The sequence below is a fragment of the Clarias gariepinus genome, chromosome 27 (assembly GCF_024256425.1).
Source record: "Clarias gariepinus isolate MV-2021 ecotype Netherlands chromosome 27, CGAR_prim_01v2, whole genome shotgun sequence".
NCBI classification, from domain to species: Eukaryota; Metazoa; Chordata; class Actinopteri; order Siluriformes; family Clariidae; genus Clarias; species Clarias gariepinus.
Genome location: NC_071126.1, coordinates 16,561,007 through 16,578,783, shown reverse-complemented (window position 1 = coordinate 16,578,783; position 17,777 = coordinate 16,561,007). Strand labels below are relative to the sequence as shown.

Sequence of the window (17,777 nt, the reverse complement as noted above, 5' to 3'; positions counted from 1 at the left end):
TCTCGCCAGAAGACGATATGCACCATGCTGCTCCTGTACGACGGTGCAATCAATTATGATATTAGAGATTTTGGATAAGACGACGGCGAACGAGCAGCGGGTAATTTCCAATTACAGGAATTGCCTTCTCTACCACATTCTCACTTCGGCGTTTAAAACAGCAGCTTACGACTTACTGTTGTCTCCAACTCATCAACCACGCTCTTTTATAAAAAAAATAAAAAAATTAAAAATATGATATGTACAGACGCATCTCAATAAATTAGAATATCATCAATCATCAAAATTAAAAGAAATAAACACTTGAAATGTATCAGTCTGTGTGTGACGAATCGATATAATATACAAGTTTAACTTTTTAAATTAATTTACTGACATTTTTTTTTATAAATTACTTTTTTAAATATTCTAATTATAATTTTATTTTAACACTTTTCAGCCTGTAACATAAAAAAAACAGACAAGGAAGACTGTTGTACCTGCACAGTGTTGTTTGCATTGTGATCTTTAATTATCAGCATTAAGGCCAAAACTCGACACTTGGGTTCCTCTTAAGACGTTCTCATGAATAACAAAGAAATTGTCGCAGGTTCTTTAAACTTCACATAGTAACCACAAAGTCTGCCGAAGTGGACTGATGAGACAGACCCTTAAGATAAAGTGCAGCAGCGTACAAGAATAAGCAATGTAAAAGGATTTGGGAGGGGTACAAAAAACTGAACAAAACAACATACATACAGTATAAGGTGTATTCATATCAAAAATTCGTAACAATCATTAAAAATAAAAATTGTGTGGTGGTCTCAAACATGTACCACAGGATCATCTGGTAAGTGTGCATGCACTCATCACACGTATGCGAAAGCTTTAAAAAAAAAAAAAAAATCCCTCTAATACAATCCCATTTACAGCATATTAAAAGGCACAAGAGGATAAAAAGATACATCAGTAATACCACTGAAAGCAGCCCAGTCAGGGCCTTTGGCTCACAGCAGAGTGCAACAGCAGGTCTCGAGTGAATCTTCATGGACGTCTGACTCATGGCACTGTCTAAAGACCCGACTAAAACCCAGAGTCGCAGGAGTGAAAGTTGAAGTTGTGTGTGAAAGCCTTAACGCACTCCCTGAGAATAAAAGTGCCAGTCCGATTGTGTCTTTTACGTAAATGTGTGATTGTCATCACCGAAACCGGCACGAGGCACACACACACACTCGACACTGTGCCTTCCTCGCCACGAGCGTGCAACAGTCACCGAGCATGATATTCAACACTGGATACGGATCTGTAATATTCATCGCGGTTATATTTGCCGCCCCTTAATAACATCTAAAGTGTTAAAGGTCAGATATAGAATAATGTGTGCAAAGCGCAAACATACTGTTGGTTCATTTCTACTTGCCGAAGTTGTGAATAAATAAATATTAGTCTGTAATGCAGAACTATATTTTATAAATGTTCCTTTAGGACACGGTGAAAAAAAGCTCTGCATGTTCATCAGGCCTTGTTTACACTTCAGGTTTCAGGATTATTGTAAAGAAAAGAGAAAAAAAAAGCAATTCATGCAATACGGCATGAACTGGAGTCGGCGTCACGGTTATCCATATCATAATCATTATGAATGGTTTAATAACTACCTTTCTCTAAAAATCAGTGAGAAACATTGATGCATACAGTAGGACTACATAAAATACAAGTCAAACCGGGACGTTTTGGTGTAAAACCGATCAACATTTACGGAAGAATTCGAGTCGTAGTACGATGATGAGATGTAGGCGCAGTGAAACCTTTAAACAGTGCCAACATTTAACAAAAGGCCGCACTTCTGTGATGATGAATCGGAGCTCACTGCGGTTTCAACGAGTTTAAAATCGACGGCTATCTGTCGACAGAAACCAACTGTCCGTGTAAACTGCACACACGATCATTCACAGATACCACTTTACGTTACAGGAGTTATTGTCACATCCCACGTACGGTCCTGACCTCGCTCCCACATGTTTGAGGCATTAAAGGAGTTCCTGGGAGGCCAGTGTTTGATGGAATCCAAGCACTAGTTAAACGCTGGGATAAGTGCATTAGTGTAGCAGAGGATTATACAGAGAAATAAAGGGAGTCAAAAGTCCCGGTTTGACTTGAACACACCTCGTCCTAAACATCATGTGAGCATGAAAACTATGTCCATCTTTAGACAGTCTTTTTTTAAATGCATCTCAAAGAGTGTACATACAATAATAAACATCCCTTGTGCTTTAACTGACGTGTCCTGATTTTATAAAATTATGGCTTGGCTAATTTGCACGAAGGCTTTTCACATCCTGCGTCAGTTTTCCCCTTCAGTGAAACGCCTTGATGACCTGATGGTTGCTTTGACCTCGAACTGCAGAACTTGCGTACCTTTCAGGTGTCCCCTGAATCACGCTAGAGCTAAACTGTAAGTGCTGTGTGAGCGAAAAGAAGTCCTCTCGCACAACTGTCTGATTGAAAGTCTGATTGAAGATGGCGTGTATCAGCGGGATATGAACATCCAGAAACAGAATGCATGTTGGAGTGAGGTGTAAACAAGGCCTCGGGACTGACACCAACGTCACGGTGATAATCTCCCAGGCAGTGCATCCGAATTTGGCATGGATCTCCAGCTAATCTGATGCTATTGTTGTCTTTAGTACTGGCACACACACACACACGTTTTTGTTGATGGTGCAAAATTCCAGTAGAAATGCAACTGCAGAATGGATCAGAGTGAGTGTGTGTGTGTGTGTGTGTGTGTGTGTGTAAGAGAGAGATCAAATCCCTGAATAATTGATTGAAACGTCCAGATAAAAGCGTTCTACGCGCTAAAAAGATTAAAGATAAAAACAATCTGTGTGTTGGAGGTAAAGGGAAAAAAAAAACAACCCAGAAGCTCGATCGCCCATCGTCCGTATCACTGTGTAGTGTGTGTTAATGTGTTCGTGTGTGTATGTCAGAAGCAGTGCAGTCTTAGCATAGCCATCGCCTGATCCCATTGGGGTGTTTATTCTTCTCACAGATGTAGTACACAGGGAATGCGACCAGACCTGAGGAGAGAGAGAGAGGGAGCGTTAAGAGCACAGGAGAGATTCATCAGCACTGGCAAAGAGCTTCATCTCGTTATCTCTCTGGTGCAGATATAAAAAAAATCCGCTCTTAGAGAACACTTAGTCCAGTTACACACACACTATGATTATACATACGTACGTGTATAACAGCATAACAAAAACAGTCACGCACGATAAGATGTCATTCAATGACTTTTGATTAGAACCTGAACTCTCTCACAATCCGAGTCCTGGAATATGGGCCGTGCCATCAGGTTAGGGAAATTCCACAGATGTGATAACCTGGTCATTCAGTACATTCAGGTCGTCAGCTGACTTCATTTTATTGCCACATAACGTTGCTGAGTCTAGACCTGAGCGACTGATCGACCCCAGATCATAACACTGTCTCCAGAGGCTTGTCCAGTGGCCTCATGCGCTCCCCTTCTCACTCTGACTCTAGAAAAGGGCCAATCTGGACCCATCAGGTCACATGATCGCTCCAAAGTCCAGTCTTTATGCTCCCTAGCAAACTAAAGCATTTTTTCCCCTATGGCTCTTAACCCAATTTCAGTCGTTTCAAATCACCTTTGTTGTTTTCTTTGCTTGATGCAGCAAAATTATTTGACCCTACTGAAAGGCGAATTTTTTGTGAGGTCTGGCAGCGTATATTACATTGCAAAAAATGTGAATATAAAAAAAAAAAAAAAAAAAAGTTAAATTCTTAAAAAAATTTAAACAGTGCCTTCGAGTGGCGCAGTAGTAAAGTGCTCGCCCTATCATCCGGAGATCACGAGTTCGATTCCCGGGTGATGCTGTAACCTCTCGAAGCTCTAGAGAGAGCTGATTGGCTAAGCGCTCTCAGAGGGGAGGGATAAGAGGTACTTAGTGCTCCCATATTAATCACGGCTCTACAGCCAATCAGGGGCGTCTATGAGCTCATGTGAGCGGACAGCACTGTCCTCCGAATTTGCAGATATTTATACATAAATTCTTTTTTATGCTATTCAATATTCTTTTTTTATGATATTTAAATTTTCAAGATGCACTGTACACACACAAACAAATATAAGGCCATTTAAGTTCAAAATGCCAAAAATAACTTTTTAATTGAGATTTTTTATAAATATAAAGTGGTCCTAAAATTTCTTACCTATAACTAGAGCCAAGGCTCCGATCACAATCACCAAGACGATTAGCAGCGGCGCCACCAGCACTTTACTCGCTGCAAAAAAACAATAACAACAAAGAGAGAGAGAGGAATGTACTGTAAGTGATGGCAGGCTATAAAGGAGGAAGAGTTTGCGTGTCTTTGTTTCGACACTACTGGTTCTACATTACTAAACACATTTTGCTTGTTCACTGATTAGTCGTCATTTAGTCATTGTTTACTCTCTGAGTTTTTTGCCTTTTATGGAGTTTTGTGTAACAGTAACTCATCGTTACCAGGAACGTGCTTAATCATTTACGCCTCATCAATGCAAGCAAATAAATATGGATAAAATCTCTCTCTATCTAGTCTCTATCAGACTATAATTAGAATTATTAATACAGCTACACATTCACACATTTTTTTTTCTTATTGATATCTTGAATGTTTATTTCTGTAAAGCTGCTTTGTGCTGATTTTATTTTTTTATGTTATACATACAGTATAAGAAATAAGAAATGTTTGTGTCCAAAGAAGCTACTTCTACTTTATGCAGGATAGAATGACCAATCTTGCTTCCTTAAAAAAAGTTCAAGTTGCAACTTTAGCCATTGATGGAGAGTGATTTTTATTTGAGCCCCCCAAAATGGCCATTTTTCAGCGTTATACTGTCTCACTTCAAACCATAATTATTAAAAAATTAAGTGTGTTAAGTGTTGATACTAAAATTGGTGCAAGCTTCAAGAAGTATATGACCTGTAAAAGTTGTTGCTTAGATTAAAGCAAAAAAAATCTGTAGTGTCAGTAACCACGTCAAATTCATGTTGCAAAAACTTAACAATTTAGCATTTTGGAATAATACACTTTTTCAGGTTTCATTTGAAGTGTCAAGTTTCATTTGAAAGATTTGAATTTTAAAAAAAGTTACGGACACTACATAAAAGGGCATGACATTACAGTATATATAGCAATTGTGTTACATTTAGCAAAACGCGTGTGCATATTTACAAAAAACGAAGCATGGATCAGGACATAAGTATTATGAAAAAAGTAAAAATCACTTTTTCACCTAGATGGGACACTTTATCGCCAATACAGTACCATGTTTTGGCTGGGTATAAATAAAACTGAATCAATTAGTTACGTTTACATCTGGTAAACATTTTTACACATTTAACATGTAAGGGCATGCAAACTGTCTGATAACGTCCGTCCGTCATCCCTCAAGAGTGCTACTGTCTCAGGAAGTTTGGACAGGAAGTTAACTGCTATGCTGAAAACTGGCCTTTTAAGAAAAGTTCAATGTTTTTTTTTTTTTTTCCGAGCATAAGAATTTGAGTCAGGAGTGGGGCGTAACCCTGTGACTCACATCGCGAGACTCGGCACAGCATGGAGTCTGACTCAACGAGGCACATCTGACCGAGTCCATGTGATCCTCTTGTGTGTGGAGCAGGCGTTCTTGGTTACTGCACTGAGCGCATTCCTTCTTGCGGAATCCTCGCGCTGCGTTCCAGTAGCATGATGTGTGTGTGTGCTGTTTTTCCCACATTAATGATAACTTCAAGCTTAAGAGTTTCCCACAGCTTGAAGGTCGTGAACTGGGACATAATGTCAATGTTTCTCATTAAAGCAGAGCTTGTAGAAAGGTTGACTTGGTAAATCGTCTATTAATAATTAACCAAAACATCTGCAGTAAATGTTACTATATATAAAGGTTGTGTTTTTTTAAATCCAGCCATGTTTTCGCTAGTTACTGTACATCATCAGCCGCCTCAGGTTTCGGCTAGTAGCTGCCTATTTTTCCCAGTTGCCTAGCAACACATTTTTTTTATACCTTAAACAATCATTTGTATTACTATAAGGGGGTGAGTCAAAAATTATCCGCACTCCGGTTATATCAAAACATCTGTTGGCCGCTGCCCGTTTAAAGCTACTGTCTTTTCAGTCACTGCAGTGCAGATGTGAGCGTGTTACATCGCTTCACTTGTAACTGCGATGAAGGCAAAAATGGATGCCCCACTTTTTTTTCGTGATCTGAGGGTGCACCCTGTGCCGAAACAACTCACAAAAGAGCACAAACAGAAGTGTCTGAGAGTAAACGGCAGAGTACGGAACGGAAACATCCTCGATCGCAGACCGAGAAAAAAGTTCAAAATTAAACCATCGGCTGGAAAATTTATCAACGCTTACAGTTTCCTGGGATTCTCAAGGGCCAGAAGTATTGGATCATCATCATCATCATCATCATCAGGAAAAAGGTTCAACAATCAACAGTTCTCATTACAGTAAGGCGCTTACTGAAGAGCTGAAGCCTAAACTTCTGAAACGAAGAAAACATGGACTGCTATCCAAAGGCGTCGTCATGTTCTCAAGGACGAAGATTCACTTCTGATGCATTGGTGGCTCGCAGCTCAGCCATCGTATTTAATGAGGGGGAATACGGAAGCTTGTTGACAGATCTTTTATAAAAAGTGAATTAAAGTAATCTCTACAGCCAGAGATCATTTTTGATTCACCCTCGTACAATGATCTACCGTAAAACACCAGAATCAGAATTGCTGTGCGGTGGTGTTTATTAGGAGACGCTCGTAGCACTTACCGCACACGGATCCGCGGATGAGGCGGCGCAGGTGCGGTTTCTCGGGCAGGTAGCGGTACTTGCAGCCGAACACGCTCAGGTTGGAGGTGTGGTCTCCGAAAAAACGCAGCTGGCGATATCTCTCGCCGCAGCGATAACAGAAGTTGGTGTTGCACTGCGTGCAGGTCATGTGATCGCAGCCGTCAACCCTCTGGATATGGACCTGAATAGGGGGTGAAAAAAACAGGTTGAAAGCAACTTTTTGATACCATTCAACATCTGATGTATATCAATAAAAAAGGCCCTCCTGGTGGTCTGGAGGTCTTTGGCCACTGATTATAGATGGTAATGATGTGGTCATTGAATGCGCTGGTCATTCAGTACATTCAGGTCGACTTCATTTTGTTTCCATATAACGTTGCGTTGTGAGTCCAGACCTAAGTGACTGAACCAACCGCAGATCATAACACTGCCTCCAGAGGCTTGTCTATAACGGGTGGATGGCTTCCCTTCCTAACCATCTCACCCATTGCTCTGGTATAGGCTCAATCCAGACTCTTTAGACCACATGACCTTTTTGCATTGCTCCAAAACCAATCAATTTGTTTTTGGTTTTTTAGTTAGGCGCAAATCCTATTTACTGCACCCACGTCAAATATAATTAATGGCCCCATTATCTAATGTAGTGTTCGGTGTGGTTTCCCTCTGTTTTTGGTCTCCGCTGGATGAATAGACCCCCTGCCTACAACAAATCTCCACCCAACAGCTGCTGTGGCCAAAAACTGATGCAGTTGAAAGCTTGAGGCTGACTGAACAAATGAAAGAGTTTTACAAGAGTTTTATTTTTTTCTTTTTTTCAGTTGCTGCTTAAATCAGACCTTCGGACATCACAGATTCACATGCTTTGTTCTTAAAAGATCTTTCCTGAGCCTCAGCCACTGGGAACGTCATGAGCAATCCAAGACAACAAAGAACCGCGCGGAGGAGCCAAGATCTAAACCATGAACAGGAGCACAACAGCTGTGATTAATGAGAATAGACTCTCTCTCTCCACCGAAATCTGGCTCGAACACCGGATTGTCACAGATGGATTTGAGCTGCTTCCTCGGGCCAGCTCAGAGATGCGAGTTCCTGACGCACGATACATCTAAAGCTCTTCGCAATTTTAATTGTGTTGTTCTTTTAACCCAAAAGAAATCCACAGATTTTAGATGCAGTGGCAAGGCAAAACTTCCTGAGATGATGATTAATGAACTGTGAAAGCAACTAAACCCACTGTGTTTTGGATGTGATTACACTTCGACATACGATCGTCAAACGTGGCATCAAACAATACTGAACATGTCCTGATAATATTCAGTGTAGTATCGTGACATTCGTGATTACAGCAGCGGGTTCGACTCTACAGTTTCCAGGTGAGACTGTCCCCCGAAGCAAAGTTTAATCTTTATTATAAACTTTATAACTACTTTCCCAAACAGAGTTAGAGCTTATTTGGAGCAAGATTATTACTTTTTTATTCCCCCTCCTAAGATGCCTCAGTCCTGCAACATTACATCAGACCGAGCCATAAAAACTCAACAGTGTACGAAAAGAAACACCTAGTCTAAGAATCCTCGTCTAAGATTCGAGTGCTCTTGCCATTTTTTTGGCATTACAAAAACATTAGATAGGCAGCTCTTTAAATAGCTTATACAGTACAGTGCTGTCGCCCTTCCACATTGGCAGCACCATGGCGTAATGGTTAGCACTGTTGCTCTGCACCTCCAGGATCTGGGTTCGATTCCAACCCCCAAGGAGTTTGCATGTTCTCCCCGCGCTTGGCGGATGGGTTTCCTTCGGGTACTCCGGTTTCCTCCCACAAACCGAAGACACGCAGATTAGACTATGAATGAGCATGTGCCCTGTGGTGTCATCCAGGGTGTAGCCCACCTCCTGTCCTCAGTCCCACAGGTTTCTCACACCTGACATTTATAGTCACTTTTTGAACATTATACATTTGTACTGTATATTCATGCACATTTATACTTCATTTTCCATATTTCGCATATTTGTACAGCCATTATTGTGTATATTTTGTACAGCTAGGTTTTTAAAAAATATATATTTTTTATATCCCATATTTTATATCTTGTTCTTTTTTTCTCTGCAGCTTAGAAGAAGGTTTCTATATTATATTCTTTATTTCACTCCCTAATTTATTTCTATTAATAATTAAGATTTTAAGGTCACTGGCGGTCGTATAAGCATTTCACTGCATATCGTACTGTGTATGACTGTGTATGTGTGAATAAAATTTGAATTTGAGTACTTTACTCACGACAGCTGCGCAGACACTCAACAACCAAGAGCTGTGCTGCTAAGCTTAGTCTTACATGCTGACAGTAAAGGGGGAAGTTTTTTCTCCCCCCCATAAGTTGGTGTTCAATCAGAATTGAGGTGCATATACAGAAGTACTGTACGTTACCCTGAGTCTTGGTTGTTATTGATTGTCCTGCTCTGCACACGGACCGGCCGTGTAGTTTGTCACCGTTAGCGCGTACTAGTGATGCGCGGGCCGTCTGGTAACCCGCGGACATCGTAAAGAAATTGTCACTTTATTTGCGGGGCGGGTTGGGGCGGGTCATTAAAAACAAAACTAAAAAAAAAAAAAAATCCATGTATGTTGCGTGCAATTCCCTATAGCCTATATTAAATATTTGGGAATATCTATTTTCATATTTTATTAAGTTCTTTGATAAGGTTACGTCCCGTGACAAGTCACGAAAGCGCCAAGCAGATACTGCTGCCAGTCACAACAAAAACAAAGAAATAAAAGTGAAGATGGAAGACGAGGTGCGGGAGAAATTGAGGTCGGGAATTTACATTATTAAAAGAAAAAAAGGTCAGGCTGCTGAATCTAATGTTTTAGCATTCTTTTATTGCACAGCGAACGTAAAAACGCTAAATGAACATTTCCGTGTGATAAAAAAAAAAAAAAAGTCAGTGGTTATTTAGCGTAGGCTGTAAGCTGTAGGCCTGCCCTATACAAATCTAAAAAAAAAAATTGTTGAGCCTAGATTACAAAGGCTGCTTTGTAAATGTTTAAAATGTGTATCATTATCTTGTTATTAATATGACCTGATGTATCGTTCACATTCATAATCATATGTTGTTGCCAGTTTACAGGGTGATGTTTCCAAGCACTTTCAGGCTGAAATAAAGGCTGTTTTCATTTGAATTACAATGCCTAGTATGTCTATTTAATGGTCGCTGATGCGGGCCTAGGGTGCGGGTTGTAAAAATAGATACAGTGGTGCGGGGCGGACTGGGACGGGCTAAATAATTTCATAAAAGCGGGACCCGCGGGTTGGAAAAATACCCGACCCGCGCATCACTAGCGAGTGCGTAATCTAAGACAAATTCCACAACTATTGTTTTGTGCAAAAAAGCATCCCAGAGTTCAGTTGAAGTTTTTATGAAGCTACTGCAGTCCCAAGGTCGCATATTTCAAAGTTACGGTGTATTTTGTATGGTGTATTTAGCTCCAGTATCAGTGTTTCAGTATCAAACAATTTTAGAGATAATTTTATGAGTACTGTAGATGACCGACGTATCGGGACGTTTCTATAAACCAGCAAATTACATACCTGATGAATTTAACTGATGATTATTTGGCGACATGTGTACAGTATGTGTGCTATACAGACATGATCACTTAGAGAAGTGAAGTCAACTATAGCGCGATTCCGACATTAAAACGTAGGAGTATTTCACTCTTGACTGGTCAAAACAGCCACTAGAGTTAGAGAGAAAGAGAGAGAGAGAGAGAGAGAGAAAAAAGTGAGAGTTCACACTCTTTCTCTCTCCTGCGTTTTCTGCTCTGCTCTCCTCTTTATTGTTTCCCAGCTCTCTCACACACACACGCACACACACACACACACACACACTAATTAGCCACATTCTCCCCAGGTCTGCGCCGTTTCCCAGTTTACCCGACTTTCGCTTCCTGCACTCGAGCAGTTTTTACTCTTTAAGTTACCGTTAGATTTTACTGCTGCTCCTTTTCCTATTCTCGGTTTTAGACTTTTTTTATTTAACTTTTGTTTCTGAAAGAAAAGTTCAATAAAATACATATTTTTGGTATTTTCGTTTAGGAATGGGAATCTGCGGCAGTGGTGTCGCCTTGCACCTCCAGTGGACGGGTTCGATTCCTGGGCAGGTTCGATTCCCATCTACAGTATGTGTGCATGGAGTTTACATGTTTACCCCGTGCTTGGGTTTCCTCCAGATACTCCGATTCACATTTATATTTAAGTATATCTGGCAAACACCCCTATCCAGAGCCCCTTACATTTTTTATCTCATTTTTTACATTTTCTTTTTTTTACATCTGAGCAATCAAGGGTTAAGGTCCTTGCTCAAGGGCCCAACAGCGGCAACTTGGTGATGCTGGGGTTTGAACCTGGAACCTTTCGGTCACTAGTCCAATGCTTTAACCACGAAGCTAACAGTCCAAAGACATGCAGATTGTATATAATTGAATATTAGATTATGTAGATGTGTATGCAGGATCAAGCAATATAGACGATGAGTGAGCAAGTGAGGAATGGGAATCCCCAAGGATCGCCTGATGCGATTATCCAGGTGCGGATTTGATTTGTATTTGCGATTTCACAATTTTGCAAATATCCTGATTCGATATTACTTTTTTTTCCAGATTTTTTACAGTTTTAAACAAACTGAGCAAATAATTTACTCCTGTTACACATATTGCTGTACCGCCTGCCAATGGGGGAATTATTCGCCCCCTGCGGGATTATAGAGGAATTGCAACATTTTACCACCTAAAATGCAAACATATATAAATAAATAATTAATTTGGTGATACATAAATGGCGATCACTAGATTGTGTGTTTTCCCCCTCTCTATTGCCTTTATTGCTAGTCAACACACGCCCAAAGAAACCGTAAGCTAAATTTACTATCTAAGAGCTAATTATAAAACCGTCGAGTTAAGTCTGAGATTTATAATCTATCTATCGAAATGTTTGTTAGTCGCAGTTTTTAGTTCGTTAGTTGTTTGTTTTTTTGGTTTTAATTCTTTGCACAACGTTTCAATAAGGACAGGATATACAGTACCGCTTAACTTTCCAGTCGCGTGCACGAGCAGTCGGAACAATTTAAAGACATAATGGATTAGGACGGGACTAAAATCCCAGAGACGCGCTAGTAATAATTACATTACCGTGCCTCTTCGTGTAAAACTAATTCAATCCGAATAGGACTTAAGCAAAAGGTTGGTGATGCTGTGTAAATTCCACCGAGCAAAGCCTTCGGTACAGAGCTGCAACTTCCTGCAGTGCCACCATTTCCACTCATTGTTAGGATGGAGAAAGAGAGAGAGAGAAGGGAGGAGGAAGTGAGAAAGACAACAAACATCCTCTTTTCACTCTATAATTAGACAAAATGATCTGACACACACACACACACACACACGCCATCATGTAGTGCTACATCCCTCCTCCCGTACCAACACAAATCATAACCCGTCTGCTCTGAATCCCTGAAGAGCAGAAAACAAAGCAGACCTCAGTGGTTTTATGTTTTTTTTCCTCTGAAAGTTTTAATCTAAACTTTCCAATGCATTTAATAAAGCGTTCAAAAAAACTTAAAAAAAAAAAATCTGTAAAGTTGGCAATAGACAACATCCAGGTTTAAACTTTCAGGGGAAAAAAAAAAAACAACAACAACAACTGAGGTCTGATTTGAGGTCTGGTGTTACCATGACGATAACTGAACTACAGTTATTAACATGACCGTCATAAAAAAAAAAAAAGAATAAAAAAATGCATGAGTCAGGTCTGATAACTGCTGTTAAAATTGCGTTTGAACTCAATTTACTCTCTTGTACACAGCAGTTATGATGATGATGTTATTGTGCTTATGATATAATTGGACTTTGATATAATTGGCATGATATGGCATATTTTTTAAGCCGGATGTGAAATTACACTCATCCAAGACACAGCACTGTGCATCTCATTTCTTTATATTAAGTTAAATTAAAGAAACGGGAACAAATGCTTTACTGCAACAGGATGCAAAGTAGGGACGGGAATCTCAAGTCACCTCCAGATACGATTTTATCAGCATATCTAGGTGGCAATTCTTTAAGTATCACAATTTTCAGCAATATCCCGAGTCGACATTGAATGTTTTCCTGATTTTGTTACAATTTGAAGACCTTGAACCCTTGGAAAAATTTAAGCCATAACTCAAAAGATTTCTGTACCGTATCTTTGTTCAGCAGCTTTACCACGTTGGTTGTTGGACACACCGAGGAATCGCCACAGCGGACCAACCGATCCGCACACAACTTGGCACAGTTTTTTTTCTTTCTGATGCACCCCTCCCATCTTATATGGGCCTTGGCTTCACAATTGAATATGTTTAAATAAACGCAGCCTGTTCCTTATAGCAGTCGTTTCTTACCAAGCACAACACTTAGTTTATCATTTAACATAAAGTAAATGAAACTTCAAGCAGCGCAAATCTCAGTCATCCACCAGAACTGCTATCTATGTCTAAACAAACTTGGAAAATATTAGATACAGGATGAAAATGTGTGATTTGTTTAGAGTTATGAAGAAACGGTGACGTTTTCCACCTCAAATGCCTCCGACGTCTCAAAACTCCTGACCATGAACGCGCGGGCGTGCGCGTCTTCTAAAGCGGGGCTTCTAACGGACACAAATATAAATGACTAATTAGCACTCTTGGGGTTTTGAGACCTGGGTAATTGTAATCGTTTATAATAAGTAGAGCTTGTGTGCTCGGTAGATAATCGGTTAGATCTGAGGCTGATCGGCTAATCACTGATCAATCAAACTGAAAACCAGCCAAATTCTGGTCACTGGACCAGTTCATCTCTATTATAAATGTAAAAAATTCAAAACTGGATACATTTTTTTTCCCTCATCACTACTGCAAAGTGCCTTAAGATACAATTTAAAAACTGGTTATTTATGTAACAGCCTCAGCAGCGACCTCATTTCCCCTCTCGTCTGTTCCAACCACTCAGTATTCAGCATCAGCAGTATATTAATCACCGGTCTGATCATCTGTCATTCTCTCACTGGGTCATGCCTTAACTTTTAAGTCTTTGGAAGCTAAACATGAAGTAATGAGGAAACTTCTAACTTCAGCATCTTCTTATGAATGCCGTTAACTAATTTAAACAGTGTGAGAAAAAATGATGAAGTGAGATTATAGAACTGTTGTACTGGTGACTCTATAGGAGCTAACCTTAGACTGAATATTATACTGTCTAATACAGACCTTGCAGCGTGGGCATTTCTGGGCATTCCTCTGGCCGTACTCGATAACGCTGGCCCAGTTCCGCAGCAGCTTGTCTCCTTTCTTGAACTCGCGGCACTTTAAACCCTCGTGCCACGGTGCGTGGCATCTAAAACACCAGACCAAGTCGCACTTACTGCACTGGATCTGTGGGGGGACACTGTGAATTAGGACACCAAGTATACAGTGCAAAAGCTGACCCAAACACTAGTGTATACGACGGCAGGTTTAACAGAATAACCGAAATCGACCACTCATACTTAACTACTCTGCCTTTTCTAAGAGCGTATTAATAAAGTAAAAGGAAAGAAGTATGATAAGGTATGCTATAGGTTTGTAAATGCAAGTTTAGTGTTGGTGTGAAAAAGCCCATCAGGATACCACAAAAAAAAGTGGTACCTTGGCATGCAAACGCCACGCCTCCAAATTACTGTATGGCTATAAGTTATATATATATATATATATATATATATATATACACTCACCTAAAGGATTATTAGGAACACCATACTAATACAGTGTTTGACCCCCTTTCGCCTTCAGAACTGCCTTAATTCTACGTGGCATTGATTCAACAAGGTGTTGAAAGCATTCTTTAGAAATGTTGGCCGATATTGATAGGATAGCATCTTGCAGTTGGTGGAGATTTGTGGGATGTACATCCAGGGCACGAAGCTTCATTCCACTACATCCCAAAGATGCTCTATTGGGTTGAGATCTGGTGACTGTAGGGGCCATTTTAGTACAGTGAACTCATTGTCATGTTCAAGAAACCAATTTGAAATGATTGGAGCTTTGTGACATGGTGCAGTATCCTGCTGGAAGTAGCCATCAGAGGATGGGTACATGGTGGTCATAAAGGGATGGACATGGTCAGAAACAATGCTCAGGTAACCCGTGGCTATTATACGATGCCCAATTGGCACTAAGGGGCCTAAAGTGTGCCAAGAAAACATTCCCCACACCATTACACCACCACCACCAGCCTGCACAGTGGTAACAAGGCATGATGGATCCATGTTCTCATTCTGTTTACGCCAAATTCTGACTTTACCATTGGAATGTCTCAACAGAAATCGAGACTCATCAGACCAGGCAACATTTTTCCAGTCTTCAACTGTCTAATTTTGTTGAGCTTGTGCAAATTGTAGCCTCTTTTTCCTATTTGTAGTGGAGATGAGTGGTACCCGGTGGGGTCTTCTGCTGTTGTAGCCCATCTGCCTCAAGGTTGGGCGTGTTGTGGCTTCACAAATGCTTTGCTGCATACCTCGGTTGTGGTTATTTCAGTCAAAGTTGCTCTTCTATCAGCTTGAATCAGTCGGCCCATTCTCCTCTGACCTCTAGCATCAACAAGGCATTTTCGCCCACAGGACTGCCGCATACTGGATGTTTTCCCTTTTCACACCATTCTTTGTAAACCCTAGAAATGGTTGTGCATGAAAATCCAAGTAACTAAGCAGATTGTGAAATACTCAGACCGGCCCGTCTGGCACCAACAACCATGCCACGCTCAAAATAGCTTAAATCACCTTTCTTTCCCATTCTGACATTCAGTTTGGAGTTCAGGAGATTGTATTGACCAGGACCACACCCCTAAATGCATTGAAGCAACTGCCATGTGATTGGTTGATTAGATAATTCCATTAATGAAAAATTCAACAGGTGTTCCTAAAAATCCTTCAGGTGAGTGTATGTCTAGCTATAAGATATACCTTTATATATAATTTTCTATGTAACATCACCAAAAGAAAAAAGCAAACATAAAGTAGGAACAGTACAGTGTATAAATACAAGAGAAAAAAAAAAAAAAATTACTAAAAACAAATATTAATATGCAGTACAGTAGTACAGTGTATAAAATACAAGAGAAAAAGAAACAACAATACAATAAGTACCTTTTCAGTCAAAAGGAATATTGCGCATTATAAAAAAACTGTTTTTGCACATTTATTATTGCACAAAAATGTAAAGATGTTGTAACTATATCATGAGATGTTATGGCTATATTTAACGAATTGCAACTATTTTAACTATATTGTAAAATTTAAGATATTGTAACAACAGTATATTGTAAAAACAGTTTGAGTCAGTGGAAAGCCAAGCGAAGCGAGTTTACATATTTTTATGTGTTTTTTTGTTTTTTTTTACATTTTGTGCAAGACTTAGTGAAGACATAGCACCATGGGTGTCAAGAAGAAATAAGGCCACTTTCTGTTTCGCTTTTAAAGTAGCCGGTGCCGAGAGAAATCATAAATTAAGGTTAAGTGAGGTTTAATGTCTATTTATTTCATATGTTACTTCATTTACACATCTTTTCTAAATGTTTTGATTGTTCCCATATGCAGAAATATGATTGTAGTGTTGGAAATTTTTAATATCAGTGAAAGTTTTGGGTAACTGGAAGGGATTATCTGCATTTACATTACTTCCTATAGGAACGTGCCAACACTATAGAAAATCCCCACTAACCATCTGCATAACTAGTTGTAAATTAGTTAATTGAGATGATATTTTAAACACATCAGCCTCTATAATTACCCCTCGCTGTATACATCAATAAGAACGTTTGTACCTTGAACTTGGGCTCGTCTTTGTTTTGCACCGGCTGGCCGCGGCCCTTCAGCGAAGTGAACAGGCTACACTTTGGACAGGTCTTCGTTCCCGAGTCCAGTCTGCCAAGCTCCAGGAAGTACTTGTACTTCGCCACGTGCTCGGATGCCAGGTGGGCCAGAACCACGCTCTCCGCCAGGTATCCGCTACACTCTGGGATTGGACACACGATCTCTGCGAGGCCTGAGACAACCTGAGGATGGGACCACATACACACAGAACTAAGCACTGATCCTGGAGACTCCTTCCAGAAATGCTAAATAAATGCTTACATATCAATTAGTCATGATTTTAGCTGCTGTCTGGTGCAACCCTGGAGATCATTAAAAGATACAACAGAAAAATACACTGTGGTTGGTACCATTTCAACAAAGTTAAAGCATTCTTTAGTTTCATTATAAATACGAGAGCTTTAAACCATGGGTAGATTTTTGAGCGTTGTGGTTTTGAGGTCAACTCCATCCAGTAGCGCTAATGTTCCCTGTCTGATTTCTCTCAGTATTTCTTACAGGTTAGACTACCAAAAGTGTCTAAAACATTAAATCACTGTGTAACTTGTAAAAAGTAATGACATTTTTTCCCCTGCCAATTTTTAGTCCAGTACGTGCAACAACTGCCCATGAAGAAGAAGCAGCAATACTCTTGCAAAACACGAGTATTTGTAGACGATGTTTCAAATCTGTCAATTTTAGATCTTAGACTATTTAACATTTTTAGGTTTACCTAAATACACTATACAGTACCAGTCAAAAGTTTGGACACAAGCTTGGATTTATTTTCTCAATCGATTACTACAATACTGGATAATTACAAAACTATGAAATAACACATATTAGGAATTTTATTAAGTTAATTAAGTAACAACAACAATGAGGTGTGATTTAAAGATATAAAGTTCTGGAATAGCTAGAAGAACAGTATCATCAAGTGCATTTGGAAAACCCTGCGACAATGACAATTGTTAAAAGTGCCATACAAATAAAATTGAATTGAATTAAATTAAATTGAAAGCCCATCAAGCACCATGATGAAACTGGCTCTCATG

General features: G+C 39.8%; 1 protein-coding gene across 1 annotated transcript in view; it reads right to left on the bottom strand.

Annotated features, from left to right (window-relative positions):
* Window positions 1-2,755: 2,755 nt before the first annotated feature.
* Window positions 2,756-17,777, bottom strand: part of rnf217 (ring finger protein 217) — a 31,732-nt gene continuing 16,710 nt past the window's right edge. The window contains exons 2-6 of the mRNA XM_053489500.1: window positions 16,695-16,925; window positions 14,105-14,269; window positions 6,806-7,007; window positions 4,210-4,281; window positions 2,756-3,056 (exon numbers count right to left, since the gene is read on the bottom strand). Coding sequence (XP_053345475.1) covers window positions 2,980-3,056; window positions 4,210-4,281; window positions 6,806-7,007; window positions 14,105-14,269; window positions 16,695-16,925 — 747 coding nt within the window. The 3' untranslated portion in view covers window positions 2,756-2,979. The remainder of the gene's footprint in view (window positions 3,057-4,209; window positions 4,282-6,805; window positions 7,008-14,104; window positions 14,270-16,694; window positions 16,926-17,777) is intronic.